Source organism: Nelumbo lutea, chromosome 2 (assembly GCF_056320005.1).
Source record: "Nelumbo lutea isolate HS-2025 chromosome 2, American lotus-T2T, whole genome shotgun sequence".
Taxonomy (NCBI): Eukaryota; Viridiplantae; Streptophyta; class Magnoliopsida; order Proteales; family Nelumbonaceae; genus Nelumbo; species Nelumbo lutea.
The window spans coordinates 112,994,682-113,017,410 of record NC_142685.1 but is presented as its reverse complement, the minus strand read 5'-3'; the positions used below and the strand labels follow the sequence as shown (position 1 = coordinate 113,017,410).

Genomic DNA, 22,729 nt, shown 5'->3' with positions numbered 1-22,729 from the left:
TACATATCCTTTCCTACAAGCTAGTCCAGTCTTTGCCAGAAAAGAAATACTAAAATTCACCTCAAATACACTGTGCAGTCAATCAACATCTGATACTTGATGCCTCAAAACTTAATTATCAATACATAGACTAGCTTGGCTACTTTCTGTCAGGCACCAACTGGAGCAAGCAGACAAGCAATCAATGAATTGATTACAATTTCATAATAAAACAGATTTAACAACCTGATATTATTTTAATACTTCAATCTCAGGAAAGAAATTGACCATAAAATAGCAATTAGTATAGAATTTACCGATGATAAACTCAACCACTTTACACTTGATTTCTGGATATTAGCAATTTAGATTATCAGTGAATCAATATTACAATCAGCAGAGAATTTGAGCCTATCATTTTAAAGTACGATGGTTATGCTCAAATTACCAAATACCTAATTGGAACTTGAAGAAATATTGTTAACCAAGAACTTGTAAGTGTAAATTACAATCAAAGCACAACAATATAATACAGGTTGAAAGACTACGTTCTATAAAGGAGTTAGAAACATACAGTTGGTCTCAGTGTCATTGTTTCTTAAACAATGGAGAGATCAATAGGTCCTTGGGGCTTGATTGCAGAAAACATTGAACCCCAAATTCGAAAAAAAAAATGTGCAACTTTGGTGTTAATCAGTTTAGACAACTCAACAGTAAAGCCTGATACAGGTATGCCTTCAGTCAATTCAACCTAACCAGTCACTGGAATTCAGAAACCCAGGAAAATAACTCCTTTCTTGAACTTTGAGTCAGGAAGCAACCTCAATCTCAGTTATGTCAACCTCATCCATCTCATTCTCCTTTCCAAAAGCAGGAGTTGGAGGTATATCTACTGAAAGGGTGCCTTCTAATACTTTAGCAACTTCCCCAAAGGAAGGTCTAAGGAATGGTGGGTCATGCATACACCAATGAGCTATTCTAAGCATTCTTTCTATGCCTTCCCACTCTACAACACTGTTATTTATCTCAGCTTTGTACTTCCTTTTAACCAAAGTGTACAGATTGTCTTTAGGTATGTCCCTATTTCCCATTAAAATCTGTAGCAGCATCTCTCCAAACATGTAGATATCTCTCTCAGGTAGTGACTCTGATGAAGAAGCAGCTTCCTTTTCTAGAAATCTCTGAAGTCCAAAATCCGTCACCTTAGGAACCAGCTTCTCATCAAGCAACACGTTCTCAAGCTTAAGATTGCCATGAGGAATGCATTGTTGACATTCAGAGTGCAAATATGCAAGGGCTCGTGCCACACCAAGAGCAATATCAAGCCTCTGGTGCCAGTTCAATTGGCTTCTGCCCCCCTTTGTATTGAGCAGCCATTTGTCAAGAGAACCATTGGGTATATACTCATAAATCAGAATTTTGTGCTTTGGCTCAAAGCAGAAACCTTTTAGAGGCACTAGATTTCGGTGGTGGGTGCCACCCAAGGTAGAAACTCCCATTCTGAAGTCCCTCTCCGAAGATGAAACAGCACCTAGCACCTTAGCAATTACAGGAGTTTGGTTGGGTAGGATACCTTTAAACACACTTTTCCCAAGTTGATCGGAGAAGTTGGTGGTCAGTTCTTTCACTTCTTCATAGGATAATCTGATAAGAGCACTGTAATGTGGGTTCATTTGTGCATCCTTCCCAAAGGGGATTCTACTCTGAGCCTTAATCTGCCTTCTCTGAAGGATGAACCAAAAGACAAACATCTCCAAAGTAAGAAAGGCGGATACTGTTATTAAAACTATTGCAATAATAGCAACCATTAGATTCTTACTACTCTCTACATGAGAAATGGATCTTTCTGATGATATGGGAATTGATGCTCCATTTCCACGAGCATTAGTTTCTTGGGCAGAAACTGCCACTGGAACAGAACAGACCTTCAAGAATGAATTTGCAGGGACAGATGGATCCATATACCCACTGATAAAGTTTGTTCTTTTGATGGTGCAAATGCCAGAACCATCATTCTTTGCAGTCACAGCAGTACAAGAAATGTCTTTGGAACAATACTCTTTGCAACCATCCTCACTTAACACAATATCAACATCATGAGGGGGATAAAGACTGTAAAGAACAGTATGCTTGAGTACCATTATGCTTGCTTTTGTCTTACAGCTCTGCAAATCAACCATTCTCCTGCACCCAGAAGGCCCAGTGTCCATTCCAAGAGGGGCAGCTCCAGAATTCCATGAATACTTGGATAAGCAATCACAAGTAGGTCCAGTTGAATTGTACTTACAGAAACTATAGAGACCACATGAACCAAAAACATCGCACTGGTTCTCAAGAGCTTGCCATCCCACCTTCCATGTAAGGACACTATTATCCCACGAGTACATTCTCAAGTTACCATCAGCATCCATCCGGAAATGCCTCAAAACCACAGATGGGTCATTAAAATCCCTGCTTGATTCGAACCAAACTGATCTGTTATAAGAATCAAAAAGTTCAATGACCCCGTTAGCCTGGAATCTTGCTTCCTCGACAACAACAGAGGATGTCAAATGGCTACTCCAGTAAGTCACATTGTTCTCCCAAACAAGAGAAAGGCCTCCATAGCGCTGAAGCACAAGTTTGTAATAGCTATAAATTGAACTCGTTGAAGGCGCTCGAAGGGCTTGAGGGAAATGGAGTGACTGGCCAGGAAGGAGTGTATTTGTTGGGCTACTAAAGCTCTCCCAAAGTATTTTCTCCTGATTATCCAGAAGAATTAGATTGCCATTGTTCATCAGAGTTGCGGTTTGAACACCCACGCTGTTAGTATTACTGCTCCAAACAAGCAAACCACTAAGGTTATCAAACAATACCAAGCTTCCATCCATGGAAAGCCTAAACGTGGAGTTCTCAGAAACCCTAAACCCACCACCAATAGTCCAAACAGGCACATTTGCAGCTATGTTTCCCAAGTTATACCGTATGCCAACAATAAAACCATCATAATCTTTCTGATAATCGTCCAAAAACCCGAAAGCAAAGACCCCATTCTCGGACACCCAGGTCCTACTTCTTTCATACCCAGATATCTCAAAACCAAGAGGGACTGAAACCATTGGAAGCACCTCACAAAACCCAGATACCCAAGAACCCAAAACAAGAAATACAGCTAAAATAGAGCCAAAACCACCAGAACAGTAGCGTTTACAGCGCTTACCTTCGAAATGCTTGATGGTAACTCTTGATTTGAGTTGCTTTCTCCAAATCCTATGCATTGCAACGGAGACCACCGAGTGAGTCATTTAGGAGTCAATGCCACAGAGTCGAAAAACAAGCAGATAGGGTGTGCTAAAGTTCTGGGGTGGAGATAAAACTCAAAAGCATGACGAAAATTAGTGAGCTTTATCAAAGATTTTCAAGAGGGGAGACTGTATTTGAGTCATGGGGACGGGATTGGTAGAGGGAGTAGCCCAGAACCAGAAGGACAACAAACAAGTCTCAAATCTTTTTTGAAGAAAACCATCGACATTCTGGCTTTCTCCCACTCAAGTACCAATTCTAGGGAATTTTTGTTCTGCATCTGGCAACAGTCTTTCTTGGATTAAGCAAATTATTATAATAAATAAAATCCAAATTTAAACTTGTTCGCCTGTTAATCTAAACTAGCAATAATCAATCAAATGACTTGCTTTTTCAAGTGGGCTCGTCGCTGCCTCGCTCAACGGTGCCTACCACACCAGGCCAGGCTAGATGAAAGGGTGAAAGCAGACAGATTTTACGTCTTTTTTTGCTGAGGATTGTACGGACGTTGCAGGAGTGTATTTGGTTTCATGCAAAAGGACAAGAAACCCAACAGTACGTATGAGCCACATGTCATTCCAACCCACATCATCTCTCTCGCTCCATCAGAAACTTTGGCTCCTTGGTTCTCGTCCCATTGGACGGACCGCCCCACCCTGCTCTTCTCCACTGACTCACTCATCGAAGCCTCGTTCATTGGTGGTTGATTTCTTCGATGAAGAAGTGCAAAGCAAAGTGGCGCTGGTTGGACTGAACAAAACTCAAAATGTGGATCGGGTTTGCAGTTTTTACTTTGTTTGCACTTTGCATCAGGCGGCGTTTCATAAATTAGAAATTTAAAAAGTTAAAAGGATATTAAAAGTGTTTGGAATATGAAAAGAGACATAATTATTTTTTTACTTTTTAGAAACTTAAATATAAAAGATTATTTGTGTTGGATCAAATTTTTAGCATCTGAATTTTATTAATTTTACTATTTTATCTCTAAAATAGGCTATTTGATAATTTTGAGTTTAATTTGCATTATTTCATAAAAAATAATTTATTAAATTTAAAATAATATTGAAAATATGAATAAATTATAAAAAATAAAAAATAATTTATTAAAATAAGAATAAAATTGAAAAATACATATTAATTTATAAATTAAAATTAAATTATTAAGAGTTAAAATAATAATGAAAATAGTAATAAAGACCATGGAGCAATAAAAATTTTATTAATTATCAATTTAATATCTTAAAACTATTAAAATATTTAATAATTAATAAAAATTAAAATAATTAATAATTAATACAAATATAATTTATAAAAAATAAAAAATAATTTATTCAAATAAGAATAAAATTGGAAAAAACTACCGCTACTAATGAGAGTTGCAACGGCGGTGGCTAGAAGATAGGTGTATGTGTGTGTGTGTGTGGGTGTGTGTGTGTGTGTGTGTGTGTGCGTGTGAGAGAGAGAGAGAGAGAGAGAGAGAGAGGAATAGAAGACACGTCACTACTGAGAGTTGCAACAATGGTGACGGGAAAGAAGAAGAAGAAGAGAGGGAAGAAAGTTCATAATCTAGAAAAAATGGAAGGTTCGAGGTTTGGTAGAGACAACGTCACTCTGTCGAGCCTCAGGCCCTTTCTGCCTTCTGAGCCTCTCAATGTTGATTTCCGACTTTCCGTTATTGACTCGTTGGATTTGGGTGTTAATCGTTGCCTCTGAGTGTTGCAGCAACGGTGGCGGGAAGACAGGAGAGAGAGAGAGAGAGAGAGAGAGAGAGAGAGAGAGAGAATGGGGCTTTTATTGGGTTAAAATATGGGTATTTTTCAACTTTATGCCACGTCTAAAACGCATCTAAGCGTGTTAAGTAACGGGTTTGGGTCTTACAATTTAAGATCATATTTCAGATGCACTACCAAATGAGCTTGGCATGTGAAAAGAAGATATTTCAGACGTCAGACCTCTGAAAAGAGTTATCAAACACCACCTCAGTTCAAAAACCCTGAGAAAAAGCTAATAAGTCTGATGTTTGAAAATTAAAAAAAATTATATCTAAAAATATTTAAAAAATGGGCGTTTTTATGGTTTATTTGATATTTAAATGTAAATGGTATTAAGATGAAACCTGAATGTTTAGTACTTAAAAACACTATTTCAAATAGGGATAGTATAAGTTTTTTCAACATGATGTGACGGGCCAAGACATGCTACTAATAAAATAAAATAAAGGTATGCAATTTGGGTGAACCAACCCAGAGCCTAAATCGGTTCAAAATTTTACATGGATGGATTTGGATTTTCAGTCCTTGAATTGGGTTTGGACCTAGCCTATAGGTAATCCAAATTTGACCCAACTTTGTTGCAACCTGAACCTGACCTAACTAGATATATATTCATACATATATAAATATAAAAGTATATATATAGCCAAAAATCACAGTTCGTTCATCAAACAATAAATGATTACACTCATCCAAACACTACAGACCTGATAAATTTTGAAGTGGATGACCACGTCTAGAGATTTTATACTTGACAGCTTGAAAGCATACTTGGCAAGCCCATGGGCTGCACGATTACATGTATAAAATGTATATGAGAAAGCAAGAGAGGAGAAAGGCTGAGCAATTGTCCTACATTTTGCAATCAATGTAATGCCTAATCTCCACGAAGGGTTAGAATCAGAGGAAAGAAGAGATTGGATGATTAACTTGGCTTCACTTTCGAGAATAATGTTATCCATAGTCATCGACCTGGCAAGCTAGAGAGGAGGAACAAGCATTCAAGGCTTGGACAACCACGAAACTAGGGGTGTCAATTGGACTGGAAATCCGATCCAGTCCAATGCGAGTCCATTATAAATGGATCAGGTCCAATCCAATTTAATGGGTATTTTGGACTAAATTGGATTGGCCAAATTCAATGTCTGAACTGTCCAATCTGTTCAAATTCATTTTGATTTAGATTGGTTTTAACCTAAATCCGGTTCAATAATACATATATTCTTATCTTATATCAATGAATCAGATATTGGCTTAATCCAATCCAATCCAATATAAATTTATTACATACGGATTTGGTCCAATCCAATTTAATAAATATTTTGGATCGGATTAGTCCAGTCCAATATGTCTTATTGGTTCATCCAATACAAAATCGGTCCATTAACACCCTTACATGAAACCACCTACCTAGTTTCGAATAACAAGCTTTGTTCTAGCGGTCAAAGTAGTAGTAGGATGCTCATCCACATTATGCAATAACAAGAATCTTATAAGGTCAGATACATGAGCTTTTATAGCTAGTATAATCGATCTGTGAGAGAAATAAGTATATTCCATATAGACTTTGCTCCTCATTTTCCAAATGTACCATAGAGTCATTATACCATGTATAAGAAGTGGCATAGAATTGAAGTAATGAAGTTAGTTATCGAACCGAACCCAAGTGCATCAAATTATACAGGCTGGGCTTAGGTTGAAAAAATCGGGCTTAACCTCAGGCAAGCTCCAAGCTCAGGCCTTAGGCCCAAATCTTTAGATTGGGCCTGGGTTGACTATAAACCTATCTCAATACATAGGGGTCTTGCAGCCCAAGAAAAAAAAAGCTTAAAAAATAAGCCCATGATTTGGGTCAGTTTTGCTTCAGGGTCAATCGGTTTCGATTTAATCAATGAATAAACCAACTAGGTCGGGTTGGTTGAAGAAAATGACTAAACTGACCCAACCCAACCTATAAACACCCTACTTATTGGTTTAATCTAGGAGTGATCATTTCAACCCGGCCCAGCCCGGCCCGACCTGGAAATTCCAGGCTTGGGCCTGCGTTTTGTGTTCAAGCTCGGTCTGGGCCCGAGCCCACATTAGGCCCGCAAATTTCAGGGCCGGGCTTGGGCTTAATACTTCAAGTCCGGCCTGGCCCGCATATACTTAAACTTGCACATTTTGTGTATAATTTATACATATGTATACATGTTATTTTACATTATATTATATATAAATATTATAACATGACATGTATAATATGTAATATTTTATATTATATAATGTATAAAATAAGTTTATATGCATGTTATGTCATTTAATATATAGATATATAATGTTTTACATATGAGTGACATTGGCCCAGAATCATGCCCGGCCCATGCCTGGGTCCACATCAAACCCACAAATTTTAGGGCCGGGCTTGGGCTTAATACTTTAAGCCCGGCCTGGCCCACATATACATAAACTTGCACATTTTGTGTATAATGTATACATGTTATTTTACATTATATTATATATTTTATATATAAATATTATAAAATGACATGTATAATTTATATTATATGTAATATTTTATATTATATAATGTATAAAATAAATTTATATGCATGTTATGTCATTTAACATATAGATATATAATGTTTTACATATGAGTGACATTGGCCCAGAATCAGGCCCAATCCGGCCCGGGCCTATATAAACTTGGGCTAGGGCTTATGGTTTAGGCCCGGAACCTTGGGCCCGGGCCTAAGCTATAGCCCTTATCATAAATGCAAAGCCCGGTCTATCATCACCCCTAGTTTAGTCCCGGCCTGGTTCTGTATAGACTCGGGCTAGGGCTTATGATTCAGGCCCAACACCTTGGGCCGGGCCGGGCCCAGGCCTAAGTTATAGCCCTTATCATAAGTGCAAAGCTTGGCCCATGGTCACCCCTAGTTTAGTCCCGGCCCAAACACTCCCAAACAGTTACTTTACAATTTTACTTTGTATTATTAAGGCTCAATTTGGGAAGAGTACAAATATAAATATATACAATATAAATACATATAAAATACAAGGATTTGCAATCTCTAGTGATGAAGGAAGATTTGGCCCGACCTCTTTATTATGAGACACGTGGCAGAAACGACAACTCGGAAAAAGGGGTCAAGCCTAGGCGGGAACAAGGGGACACACTTCGCCGAACTAACCCACCTTGTAACAGCTCGGGATAGACTTCGCCGAACTGACCACCTTGTAACAGCTCGGGGTAGACTTCGCCGAATTGCCGCCTTGTAACAGCTCGGGATACATTTCGCCGAACTGACCCACCTTGTAACAGCTCGGGGTAGACTTCACCGAACTGCCACCTTGTAACAGCTCGGGACACACTTCGCCGAACTGACCCACCTTGTTACAGTTCGGGATACCTCCGAGCTCAAGACCGCCTCGCTCAGCACTTCGCATCATCTTCTAGGCACCAAAGCCAAACAAGTCGTACCATGCCTGGCACCAGGGAAGTCCGTGCCCGAGGGCGCCATGCCTGACTAACTTGGGATCTGACGTTTTGGCAGCAGCACTCTAAACGGCCACCTGCCACCGCCATTGACGCCGCCATCTCCAGTTAGACGGTTAGGCAGTGACGGTTCTGTCTCAGCAGAAGGGACGACGGCCGAGTTGACAAGCGCAAGGGTAATCATACCCAATCTGACAAGGGCCTCGGGACGAGTATGCGAAGTGACTATAAGAGCTCTCTGCCCCCCGACAACGGAGGTATGCAAACTTTGCGCTATCTGGTATTACCTTGCTTTCGAAAGATTCTAACTTGAGCTTCGGAGCCTCTACACCGGGTTCACCCCGGAGCTTTCCCATCTCTCCCGTTTCAGGATCCCTGCTACCCCGTTCGAAAGCAAGGCAGCGGACAGCTAAGACCAGCCGGATCGCGCTCCATAGAGGACTTACCTCGGCCGATGCCCTGTCCCGGTTAGCCAGCACGAGTCACAACAATATGAGAACTGTGTACATAGAGGACTTACCTCGGCCTAGTATTCTCGGGGGGACAGAGGAGGTCGCTCCCATCTTAGAAGCAGAGCCAAGCTGGATCGATCCACTCGCGAGCTTCCTGATAGACGGAACCCTCCCTGTAGAACGCAATGCCGCCAAAAGGGTGCAGCGCCAGGCGGCCAAATATGTCATAATAGACGAACGGTTATACCGACGGTCGTACACGCTCCCCTATTTGCGGTGCCTGCGACCTACCGAAGCCGAGTTTGTACTCCGCGACACTCATGAAGACCTGTGCAGCGGACACTTGGGGGGTAGAGCACTCGCCCAAAAGGCACTTCGACAAGGATACTACTGGCCAACGATGAAGGCAGAAGTTGTCGAGCTCGTCAGAAAATGCGACAAGTGTCAGAAGCACGCTAACATCCACCATCAACCTGCCTCCGACCTCAAATACCTCGCCAGCCCGTGGCCCTTTGCACAATGAGGCATCGACCTCCTTGGGCCATTCCCACCGGCAACAGGCGGGAGAAAATTCTTAGTTGTTGCGGTAGATTATTTTACGAAGTGGATAGAAGTCGAACCTCTGGCAACTGTTACGGCCCGAAACATACAGAACTTCTTTTAGAAGAACATAGTATGTCGGTTCGGATTACCTCGGGTTCTAATTTCCGACAACGGCAAACAGTTCGAGGATATCAAGTTCCAAGAGTGGTGCCAGGACATGGGGATTCGGCAAAATTTCACGTCAGTCGCGCACCCACAGGCAAACGGTCAGACGGAAGTAATGAACAGAGCCATCCTGCGTGGACTGAAAGCACGCCTGGATTGAGCTAAGGGATTGTGGGCCGAAGAGCTACCAAGTGTCTTATGGGCTCACCGAACGACCGAAAAAGCAGCCACGGGAGAAACCCCCTTCAACCTCACCTACGGCACTGAAGCGGTGATCCCGGCGGAAATCAAAATACCAACGTTGCGATTAGAAACATACGACGATCGGACGAACGGAGACGAGTTACGCACCAACCTCGACCTACTGGACGAGGTAAGGGACCTCGCGCACATCCGGACAGCGACATACCAGCAGCACGTAGCTCACTACTACAATAGCAGAGTAAAGCGACGAAGCTTCCAAGTCAGCGACCAGGTCCTCCGAAAAATTATGGTGCCCGAACCCGGCGTCGGCAAGCTTGGACCTAATTGGGAAGGGCCCCATAAAGTAAAAACAGCGCTCGGGAGCGCATATGAACTCGAAACCTTGGAAGGCAAACGAGTACCACGAACATGGAACATCGTGAACTTGAGGCGATACTACCTATAAACCACCTAGCGAAGTGGACGAAATCAGGCCATGTGCCACAAGGCAAGCCGAGGAACTTCAGCACATTATCAGCTCGGCAAAAAATCAGTTCGCGGCATAAAAGGCCACGGAAATTTGAGCAAGGGGAAGATGAGCAAGGGGAAAAAGACACTCCATTGCAAGAAAAAGTACACTAGCAAAAAAAAATTACATGCCCGGAGCCACTTCTTCGCCATCGGAAGGCACTTCAACAACACCCGAAGGCCCTGCCTCTCCTTCAGAGTCCAGCTCGCCATCGGCAGCATTGGCCATCTCCTGAGTTATGCGCGAAGTGGTTATGGCACTTACATCGAGGTCGGGGTATGTATTCCGGATCATCCACCGGCTCAACTTGAACCCCCTCTTGTAAGAGTCCACCATCAGGTCGTCAAAATGCGGGGAGGCAATGTAGTCTTCAACTGCCTTCTTTTTGGCATCTTCAATGCCTTGGGAGAAAATCTGTGTTCTCTCCCTAATGTCCTCCTGAAGATACTCGACTTGGTGCTGCAAATCCAACTTCAAGTCCGCCATGTACTTGACAACTACCCCCATGGCCTCGGCGTCACGCTGAGAACTCGCCTGTCTGGCCATCGCGACGCGAGTAGCCTTTTCAGCAGCGTAAGCAGCCGCCTTAGCAGCCCGGGTATTTGCCTCTGCAGCACGGAAGGCTTCTTCAGTAGCATGAGCAGCAGCCTCAACAGCTCGCGCCTGTCGCGAGCTCCTCTCCACTTGGGCCTCCAAGGCATGAATCGAAGAATTCACCTACCAAAAGAAACAAGTGAGCAAAAAGACAACAGAAGCAACGGAATTAAAAAAAAAAGAATCTCACTTACCACCATGGCATGTGTTATGGCGCGGCAAGCGACCTGATTCAGGGGAAGATCGGTCCACGCCGCGACCTCCTCGGGGAAAGTAGCATCCCTACTCTTTTGAAGAGCGTAGTTCGGCATCAACACGCTCCTAAACTCCCCTTGAGCTCCTGAGCCTGAGGGCCCAGCCCGCGTATGAGCAGACCCGGAGTGAGGAGCACTTGAGTACGTAGGAGCGCCCGTATGAGTGGTTTCAGCGAAAGGCGCCCCGGCAGTCTCGTGCACCGGTGGAGTCACTTCGGGCTCCCTAGGCAGATCCTCTGTCATATGGTCTGGGGCTTGGGGCTCCTCATCCAGGGGTAGCTCATTACGAGTTCGCTTGGCGAACCGCTTCCTCCTCTTCATACCTTGGAACAAACGCCCGCCGCGAGTTCTCTCCGCATCCATCACACCTGCAGAACGAGTTCGACATCAGAAAAAATGAAGGAACAGAGCAAGCAAGAAACCGCATAGCCAGAAACCTACCCGAACTCAGGCCGGCTGCAAAAAGCTTAGCCTCCGTTAAGTAGTGGTGGCACTTTTAGCCTTGCCGTGCCCACTGCAGGAGACCCTTCACCGTCTCTTTATCAAGAGTTACGCCCGAGTCGGGAGCGGCCTCACCCCACCCGGTCTGAAAGGGCCATCCTTGTGCACTTCGCACGCCGAAGTATTCTCGCTTCCACGTCGGGACCTTGTTAGGGAGATCGTGCAGAAGCTTAAAACCCTGGCGAGGAGTAAGGTAATACGCCCGTCTCCCCCAGGATGAGGACCCGCCTGTCTCTTGAGCATCAAGATAGAGGAGAATATCTCTAAGTCCAAGGGGAAGTTCTGCTCGCAAAAAAGGGATATCGTCCCCACCAGGTTCCGAATAGAGTTCGGATGAATCTGGCCAATGGTGACACCGAAGTGGTTTATGACTTCGACGAGAAGGGGATGGAAAGGAAGTCGCAACCTTGCAGCGAGCTGCTCTCAAAAAATCACGATCTCGTCGGGACCGTGTTCCCAAGGAAAGCTACCCGAAGGAATGAAATATGTGTACCCCCCAGGAAGATTGTAGGACAGAAGTATGGATTGAAGCCCCTCAGGCGTCATGGTCGAAGGACCAAACCTGTCTAGCATTCGACCTCGGCGGGAGGTAGACGCCAAACTGCCCGAAGCAACTCGGCCCACTAGTTCATAGTCTTCAAGCTCCACCTCAGGATTACTGAGGCAGTCTGGGGACACGGCTCGGTTGGTGGAACCTACGTCGGCCCTACTCGAAGAATCGTCTGATCTATCAAAGCTAGACATTGGGGAAAAGATAGATTCAAGAAAGCACTCACCGGAAAGTTTGAAGAACAAGCTAAAGAACCGTGAAGACTGTATAACCAGCCTTGACGCGAGCTGGAAGAGACTCAGACGCGAGTTGGAAGGTTGGACGCGAACTCGATAGACAACCGCAGAAGTGACAAACCAACCGGGGTCCCCCACTATTTATAGCTACAGTAACCAAGAATCGACCGTACAGACTAAAGACGATCCGACGGCCCACGTTCTTACAAACCGCGCAACCGTTAAAGTCGAGACGTGATTGGCGCATGTCTTTCCGAAAAAAGTGAAACGTCAGCACGTCTTTTTGAAACCGACGTCGCTTCGACACGCGTCTTTTCGAATCTGACGCGCCGCACATCTCCCTGACAGTCGACGGTGAACGTATAACAGTGGCGTGCCTTTTTGAAATGACCCGCTGTCACGTCCCAGCAGCGCGAGTTGGTTTGAAATTTAAAACGCACGGTCACAACCACCAGCGTTCTTGAGTAAGGCACGCTTCCAGCCTTCTCGAAAACCGAAAAAAAACCCTAGCAAAAGCATCTCATACAGTGAAGGTTTGAAGGACGGGACAAACCTACAACCACCTCGTGAAAACTCCCCGCACCATGGCAAGGCCCTCGGCGCAAGGAGTGGGGGGCAATTGATGAAGGAAGATTTGGCCCGACCTCTTTATTATGAGACACGTGGCAGCAACGACAGCTCGGCAAAAGGGGTCAAGCCTATGCGGGAACAAGGGGACACACTTCGCCGAACTAACCCACCTTGTAACAGCTCGGGGTAGACTTCGCCGAACTGACCACCTTGTAATAGCTCGGGGTAGACTTCGCCGAATTTCCACCTTGTAACAGCTCGGGATACATTTCGCCGAACTGACCCACCTTGTAACAGCTCGGGGTAGACTTCGCCGAACTGCCACCTTGTAACAGCTGGGGACACACTTCGCCGAACTGACCCACCTTGTTACAGTTCGGGATACCTCCGAGCTCAAGACCGCCTCGCTCAGCACTTCGCATCATCTTCTAGGCACCAAAGCCAAACAAGTCGTACCATGCCTGGCACCAAGGAAGTCCGTGCCCGAGGGCGCCACACCTGACTGACTTGGGATCTGACGTTTTGGCAGCAGCACTCTAAACGGCCACCTGCCACCGCCACTGACGCTGCCATCTCCAGTTAGACGGTTAGGCAGAGACGGTTCTGTCTCAGCAGAAGGGACGACGGCCGAGTTGACAAGCGCAAGGGTAATCATACCCGATCTGACAAGGGCCTCGGGATGAGTACGCGAAGTGACTATAAGAGCCCCTTGCCCCCCCGACAACGGAGGTATGCAAACTTTGGCATGTGATTTTCAGAGCTGTTTGCGTGAGAGTGACACCACGACTGCAACTTATGCCATACACAAGTAATATAACCACAAAGAGAAAGAAGAGGGGGTAATAGTGTGACCTGATTATGATTTTAAAGCTGATGTAATAACACTGAAATAACAAATTGAGGATTCAGACATAGACCCCATCAACCAGAGCTGTTTAAACAATCCCAACCACCTTCGAGGATGAATATTAATTGGACAATCACCGTCAATGTAATCAGCACCAAAAACATTGTCTTTCTAAATTCATATTCACACAAGTTCATTTGAGGGCTGTATATAATTTTAACTGCAAAAGGGCAATGGAAATTTGAGTGTGGACCCCTAAAAGAAACTGCAGCAGTAATGTTAACTGCAATGACCATCCACCATATGAGGGCATTTGAGACCCCTAGTTGTAGGCCTTCCAGCACTTTTGAGACCTTAAATTGCAATAGAACAGCTACTGCAGTTCCCAATGTGAGACCAATACCTGGAGCAAAACATGATAATTGTCTTACAACATTCCAGCTCCAGTGGACTATAGGGGGCACTGCCAACAACATGAAGCTCATTATGAAAAGCAAGACACAGATATATAAGCACACAGACAACATATATGGGGTCAGCTACATGAATCCTGTTTGACATTCTGTTCTGTTTAGTGCCATATCCATTAAATTATGAGCACTTAAATCAATTCTTACTACTTCAACCAATTAGGTAAACATCTAATCACTAATTAAATAAATAATAGGTCCATATAAACGTACAGACAACACAACAAAATCATTGGATGGTTTCATGACCAGTTCCTCAGGGGGTGTTGAGGAATTATATAGCAGGGGGGGAAAAAAAAGCTTCGCTGCCCAATCAACTTAACAACTGGAAGTTACATATTTTGATAATAAAATTTTCTTTTCAATGATCAAAAAAATCAACTTGACTACCTTCTCAACCATTTTCTCAAGGCAATGACAAAGGCATCTAACTGTTCAGGAAAAAAAAAAAGGATTTTGCCAACTGGGGGGTTGGCATCAAATATATTATGCTCCAAAATAGAAAAATACTGGTAAAAAAATGTTTACTGGAGGCAACACAACTTTTTTTCTGAAAGAAAGGTAATGAAATCTGTATATGATAAAGAAATTACTGTACTCACTACAATTAATAGAATTTTCTTTTCTGAATTCTCCAGAGTTTTAAATGGTTGAAGTAAGTTTCCTACATAAGATTATTCTGATACATGGTTTTTTCACTGAAAGAAAATTAATCTTTTCTTTTTTTTTTTTTTACAATGCTCCATTTTAAAAGCCCACTAGCCTGAAGTCACTAGCTAGTAAAACCCACTAATTAATACCAATGCTCATTGTGATTTTAACATTACCAAAAAAGAAAAAGAAAAAAAAAGCAATATTGAATTATCATAGGCATGCTTTGTACTTTTGACTGCAAAGGTACATTAATGTTCTGCATAGGTGGGACATAGCCAAATGAATGATATAGTAGAAAAAACTCAGAAACAGATTTGTCAACTCATGAAAGTCATCTATAAGCCTCAAAAAAGTACAACCTTCATGTGTATATTGGCTGTAAATGTTGATTCAGGGTCCAAATCACAAATTGTTGCCAAAAAGAAACAAAGAATTTTCAAGAAGGGATAAAACTTACTAATTGCCAGGAGTTCAGAGTTCCTATAATAGGAATTTGTACAGCACTGGATTCAGGAAATCTTCCACTCTGTCAAAAGCAACACAAATTTGCAGCACTTATCCAAATTATGAGCATGTTGTGGATGTAAACCCAGAAGAGAAAAAATGCAGGGAAAGCAATATGAAGGGGTATAGACATACTAATTTACTTCTAACATGTTTTCAAATTGTATGTCAAGAAGAAATCCTTGGACCCGATCTCATTAGCACCATGTGATTTGTAATGGTGAGACCCGACACCATAAACAATTCAATAATTAATATATGAAAGCCACATGATTAGCAAGTTGTCCACTCTCTGTATACCAAATAACCCTTCAGAAGTAAGAACTTTAAGAATGGAATAAAAAATTCAACAGGGTTTATGTTTGAAACATTTCCTCTGGGGCCACGGGGGTTTGGGACTTGAAAATTGATTATTAGTTTAGATCCTTGACAAGACAAATCCACAAAAGTCAAGTGATTGCAAATTGTAATGACGACTAAAAGTTAATTTCACAACTCCATGAGTATAAAAATTTTTGTTCTTCTTTTTCTTCTTTTATGGATTTTTTTCCAATAATTGAACTAATTCAATGGATAAGGTGGTAGAAATGCCATGAAAATGGAAAAGGCGTTACAGCAGAATTTGGGGTGTTTAATGTCCTTTAGCCTTATTATTGAGAGATATTTCCCAGAGTTAAGATTAACGTTTTTTATTGGATATGGCACTGAACAGAATGGAATGATGAAACAGGAATCATGTAGATAACTCCATATAGTTGGGAGTTGGGATAAGGCTGTAATGCTGGTGATGGCAATCATGGCATTAACATTTTTTATTCTATTGTTTAAGACAGAAGTTAAACCAAGTTTACCATGCTAACATTTTGTACCAAATGGAATTACGGAAACAACTACAAATGACAATTAATCCAATGATTAATAAAAAAATAAGATTATGGAAGACCAAATAAATGGTTTACCATGAAAACCAAGAAAGAAAGTCTTATAATGTTGTTCAACATAAAATACTGATAAACATGCTATGAAAATTGGAATTACATCTTTTCTGAGAACTAAAATGACAAGACCACCAAAATTGAATACATTGATAAAACACATTTAAAAAATAGAAATAAAAAAATCCTTTAAATTAACTTGATATAAATCAATCTAATGCATTACCTTTGTGACACTAGCAGAAGATGCATGGTAATAGAAATTTGCCATAGCCATTGTGCTTCTTTGCAATGAAACCATTTTGTCTAATGTCTATACATTTATCTCTATTGCCTTTCCCTCTTCCCTATCAGTCTTAGACGTAAATTAAGTAGACATCTTAGTTTTATAAACTTAACATGTTCAGAGAAACAACACCTCAGCAACTCCTGGTCATTGAAGTGATAATGTTTTTTTTATTGATCAATTTTCAGGTGATATTATTTCAATAACCAAACTAGTATTACTCTATGGTGTATATAGGGAACAAAAACAAGGTCCATGAAACTTTCAATCAAAATTTCCTACATGAAAATTCATAGATTGATAATTCTCAGACAAGGCTTTAAATTTCATTGCAGTAGTTAGTCAGTGTTTTATTAAAACATTCCCAGGTTCCTGCGGCAAAATTAAATAGTTACTTGCAGTAAGTTAAGGTATTCTAGCACATTTATTCTTGATATTGTGTTCATTTGAATTCATGCCTTCATATAAAGCACCTATAAAGACAAACATCTGTGAAGCTTTCACGAAAGCAAATTCTCATTAGCATTTTTTTTCTGATCAGCAATAAGGATTGATTCATTAATTTCTCATTAGCAATTCTGCAAGCTAGACCAATCCTTGCCAGAAAATGAAAGACTAAATTGACCTAAAATACCTCAGCACTTAGTTACCAGTACATAGACTAGGGTAACCGAACCAGTACTACAGGTTTTTGGAAAACTGGTAAACGAAACCGAACCGAAGCCAGTCGGTTAACGGGTTGACCAGTCTGGCTAACCGTCAGTTCGGTTCGTCGGTTTTTCAGTTTTTTAATTTTTACAATATATTATAAAAATATATAAATATATAATAAAAAAGTACAAATGTATATAAAATATTATATTTTAAATAATAAATAATATATCATATATTATAAATATATACTTATATATAATAAATATTTATTAATTTATAATATATAAAAAATATATATAATATACATAATATACATAAATATATATATAATATAGAAATATATGTATGCCGGTCAGTTCGGTTAACTGTCGAATCTCTATATTGGTTAACCAAAACCGAACTGGTACCTTCGGTTTTTTTAAAACACCGAACCAACCGGTTCGATTAACCAATTTTTCGGTTTTTTTTTCTTTCTTTGCTCACCCCTAACATAGACTAGCTTGGAAACTTTCTGTCATACTCCATGAATTGGTGACAATTTCCTAATAAAATAGATTTATCCAATTGATATTATGTTAATACTTCACTCTAAGAAACTGACCATAAAAGAGCAATTAGCACGGAATTTACTGATGATGCACTCAGCCACTTTACAGAATCAATTTCTGGATATTAGCATATCAGTGAATCAATATTACAATCAGCGGACAATTTGAGCCCTCAATTTATAGTTTGGCGGTTATGCTCAAATTACCAAATACCTAAATGGAACTTGAAGAAATACTGTCAACCAAGAGCTTGTAAGTCTATATTACAATCAAAGGTCAATTATATAATACAAGCTGAAAGACTAAGCTCTTAGAGGTGTCAGAAACATACAGTTGGTCTTGATGTCATTGTTTCTTAAACAATGGAGAGATCAATAGGTCTTTAGGGCCAGATTGCAGAGAGCACTGAGCCCCAAATTCAGCAAAAGGGTGCAACTTTGGTGCTAATCAGTTTAGACAATTCAATGGTAAAGCCTGATACAGGTATGCCTTCAGTCAATTCAACCTAACCAGTCACTGGAATTCAGAAACCCAGGAAAATAACTCCTTTCTTGAACTTTGAGTCAGGAAACTACCTCAATCTCAGGTATGTCTCCCTCATCCATCTTATTCTCCTTTCCAAAAGCAGGAGTTGGAGGTATATCTACTGAAAGGGTGCCTTCTAATACTTTAGCAACTTCCCCAAAAGAAGGTCTAAGGAACGGTGGGTCATGCATACACCAAAGAGCTATTCTAAGCATTCTTTCTACACCTTCCCACTCTACAACACTGTTATTTATCTCAGTTTTGTACTTCCCTTTAATCAAAGTGTACAGGTTGTCTTTAGGTATGTCCCTATTTCCCATTAAAATCTGTAGCAGCATCTCCCCAAACATGTAGATATCTCTCTCAGGTAGTGACTCTGATGAAGCAGCAGCTTCCTTTTCTAGAAATCTCTGGAGTCCAAAATCCGTCACCTTAGGAACTAGCTTCTCATCAAGCAACACGTTCTCAAGCTTAAGATTGCCATGAGGAATGCATTGTTGACACTCGGAGTGCAAATACGCAAGGGCTCGTGCTACACCAAGAGCAATATCAAGCCTCTGGTGCCAGTTCAATTGGCTTCTTCCCCCCTTTGTATTGAACAGCCATTTGTCAAGGGAACCATTAGGTATATACTCATATATCAGAATTTTGTGCTTTGACTCAAAGCAGAAGCCTTTTAGAGGCACTAGATTTCGGTGGTGGGTGCCACCCAAGGTAGAAACTCCCATTCTGAAGTCCCTCTCAGAAGATGAAACAGGATCTAGCACCTTAGCAATTACAGGTGTTCGGTTGGGTAGGATACCTTTAAACACACTTTGCCCAAGTTGATCTGAGAAGTTGGTGGTCAGATCTTTCACTTCTTCATAGGATAATCTGATAAGAGCACTGTAATGTGGGTTCATTTGTGCATCCTTCCCAAAGGGGATTCTACTCTGAGCCTTAATCTGCCTTCTCTGAAGGATGAACCAGAAGACAAACATCTCCAAAGTAAGAAAGGCGGATACTGTTATTAAAACTATTGCAATAATAGCAACCATTAGATTCTTACTACTCTCTACATGAGAAACGGATCTTTCTGATGATATGGGAATTGATGCTCCATTTCCATGAGCATTAGTTTCTTGGGCAGAAACTGCCACTGGAACAGAACAGATCTTCAGGAATGAATTTGCAGGGACAGATGGATCCATATATCCACTGATAAAGTTTGTTCTTTTGATAGTGCAAATGCCAGAACCATCATTCTTTGCAGTCACAGCAGTACAAGAAATGTCTTTGGAACAATACTCTTTGCAACCCTCCTCACTTAACATAATATCAACATCATGAGGGGGATAAAGACTGTAAAGAACAGTATGCTTGAGTACCATTATGCTTGCTTTTGTCTTACAGCTCTGCAAATCAACCATTCTCCTGCACCCAGAAGGACCAGTGTCCATTCCAAGAGGGCCAACTCCAGAATTCCATGAATACTTTGATAAGCAATCACAAGCGGGTCCTGTTGAATTGTATTTACAGAAGCTATAGAGACCACATGAACCAAAAACATCGCACTGGTTCTCAAGAGCTTGCCATCCCACCTTCCATGTAAGGACACTATTATCCCACGAGTACATTCTCAAGTTACCATCAGCATCCATCCGGAAATGCCTCAAAGCCACAGATGGGTCATTAAAATCCCTGCTTGATTCGAACCAAACTGATCTGTTATTAGCGTCAAAAAGTCCAATTACCCCGTTAGCCTGGAATTTTGCTTCCTCGACAACAACAGAGGATGTCAAATGGCTGCTCCAGTAAGTAACATTGTTTTCCCAAACAAGAGAAAGGCCTCCAGAGCGCCGAAGCACAAGATTGTAATAGCTAGAGAGAGAATTAGTTGAAGGCGCTCGAAGGGCTTGAGGGAAATGGAGTGACTGACCAGGAAGGAGAGTGTTGGTTGGGCTACTAAAGCTCTCCCAAAGTATTTTGCCCTCATTACCCAGAAGAACCAGATTGCCATTGTCCAGCAGAGTTGCAGTTTGAACACCAATGCTGCTAGTATTACTGCTCCAAACAAGCAAAGCACTGAGGTTATCAAACAATACCAGGCTTCCATCCATGGAAAGCCTCAATGTGGAGTTCTCAGAAACCCTAAATCCATCACCAATAGTCCAAACAGGCACATTTGCAGCTTTGTTTCCCAAGTTATACCGTATTCCAACAACAAACCCATCATATTCTTTCTGATAATCATCCAAAAATCCGAAAGCAAAGACCCCATTCTCAGACACCCAGGTCCTACTTCTTCCGTACCCAGATATCACAAAACCAAGAGGGACTGAAACCATTGGAAGCACTTCACAAAACCCAGAGGCTAAAGAATCCAAAACAAGAAATAGAGCTAAAATAGAGCCAAAACCACCAGAACAGTAGCGCTTGCAGCACTTACCTTCGAAATGCCTGATGCTAACTCTTGGTTTGAGCTGCTTTCTCCAGACCCCATGCATTGCAACGGGAACCACCGAGTGAATCATTTAGGAATCAATGTCACAGAGTTGGAAAACAAGCAGATGAGGTGTGCTAAAGTTCTGAGGTGGGGATAAAACTAAAAAGCATGATAAAAAGTAGTGAGCTTTATCAAAGATTTTCAAGAGGGGAGACTGGAGACACTGTATTTGAATCTTGGGAACGGGATTAGTAGAGAGGTACTAGCCTAGGCTAGAAGGACAAGAAACAAGTCTTAAATCATTTTTTGAAGAAACCCATTGACATTTTTGCTTTCTCTCTCTCAAAATACCAGTTCTCGGGGGAATTTTTGTTCTACAGCTGGTTAACAGTCTTTCTTGAATTAATTAAGCAGAATGTTATATTAAATAAAACCCAAATTTTAAAATTTAAATTTGCTCAATTGTTAATCTAAATAATTAAGAATAGCCTAAAAAGGATTAATTCTGATGAGTTCAGAGTTTCTTTTCCTAGTGGGCTGGATGGTGTGTGCCTAACAAAACGAGACCGGATCTGCTCCTGACACCTGGCGCCTCACAGGCGCCTCGCACACATATCCTATCATGTATTGGGAATATCTTCCGTATTTATTAGTTATTATTCACGAAAGATATTCCCAATGCACGGTGATGTACTATGAGGCGCTCGTTGTGTGGAACGGATCCCACTTCTAACAAAACAGGCTAGACTTGATTTTACGCCTTTTTTTATTGAAAATTGTGCGGACGTTGCAGGAGTGTAATTTGGTTTCATGCAAAAGGACAAGAAATCTAATAGTACGTGTGAACCACATGTCATACAGGCGATCATCATACATAGCCACATTATTGCTCTACCTCTACCATAAATCTGGCTTCTCGGCTCTCCTCCTATTGGATTGGACGGAGACGGGATTCCCTGCAAACAAAGACTCCGGACACACTTGAAAAGTATGGGAATCCAGCCGCAGATCGGGAACATCCTCCGGTATATGCTTGGAGATATTTTCAATGTGTGACTGAATTATGACACTGTGTTGAATTTATTTTGGTAATAGAGATCGAAGAAATTCATTAGTATAAAATTTTTAGGAGGTACATATCAATTCAAATACGCCGAACCAATTAGAAAAATGGTTTGCCATCGGGGGAAAGAATCAGATTCCACATTTTTTAGGAGGTACATATCAATTCAAAGGCTTACACGGGCTAAATGATGAATTATCCTATTTGTCTTCCTCACGTGGTGGAGGACTTAAGATTGGGTAAAATATCATGAGAAGCTACAAATATCTGACCATATATTTTTTAGGGCTTAAGATCAGACTATTTATTGGAATTGATGGCTAAAACAGTTTTTAAAGAATCAGATTCCACCAGAATTTTGTCTAATCCTTCTTTTAGAGATTCCCAGTAGCCCAGTCGAATGGTTTTTCCTTCACCATCAACGATTGATTGGCAGCGAACTCGGTCTCCTCGAGTACCAACTTTCCCTTCCCGGTTCCTTATGACACAGGTGAATCCCGCCCACCTAGAGGATGCATCAAAGCTTGCATCACAATTCACCTTCATCCATTGGTTAGGAGGGGGTGTCGTCTATTGTTTGTTGCAATTTATGGCTCCAAATGTTCTATGAGTTGTAGAAGTTCCTTCCACATACTAGTGCTCTTCCTCACCACCGACAGAGTTGCCCAAGTATTTGTATCCTCATCAGGGTAGCTTGTCTTTTGAAACCAAGACATGATTCAGTTACCTA

The 22,729-nt window shown here is 41.5% G+C and overlaps 2 protein-coding genes across 2 annotated transcripts; both read right to left on the bottom strand.

The window, feature by feature from the left end:
• Nucleotides 1–435: 435 nt before the first annotated feature.
• LOC148872900 (G-type lectin S-receptor-like serine/threonine-protein kinase SD3-1) lies at nt 436–3,704 on the bottom strand. The gene has a single exon (XM_088967989.1). The coding sequence runs from the start codon at nt 3,261–3,263 to the stop codon at nt 789–791; it is 2,475 nt and encodes an 824-aa protein (XP_088824115.1). The 5' UTR covers nt 3,264–3,704; the 3' UTR covers nt 436–788.
• Nucleotides 3,705–18,087: 14,383 nt separating this feature from the next.
• LOC148872899 (G-type lectin S-receptor-like serine/threonine-protein kinase SD3-1) lies at nt 18,088–21,301 on the bottom strand. Its single transcript, XM_088968401.1, has one exon. The coding sequence runs from the start codon at nt 21,022–21,024 to the stop codon at nt 18,550–18,552; it is 2,475 nt and encodes an 824-aa protein (XP_088824527.1). The 5' UTR covers nt 21,025–21,301; the 3' UTR covers nt 18,088–18,549.
• Nucleotides 21,302–22,729: the final 1,428 nt, after the last annotated feature.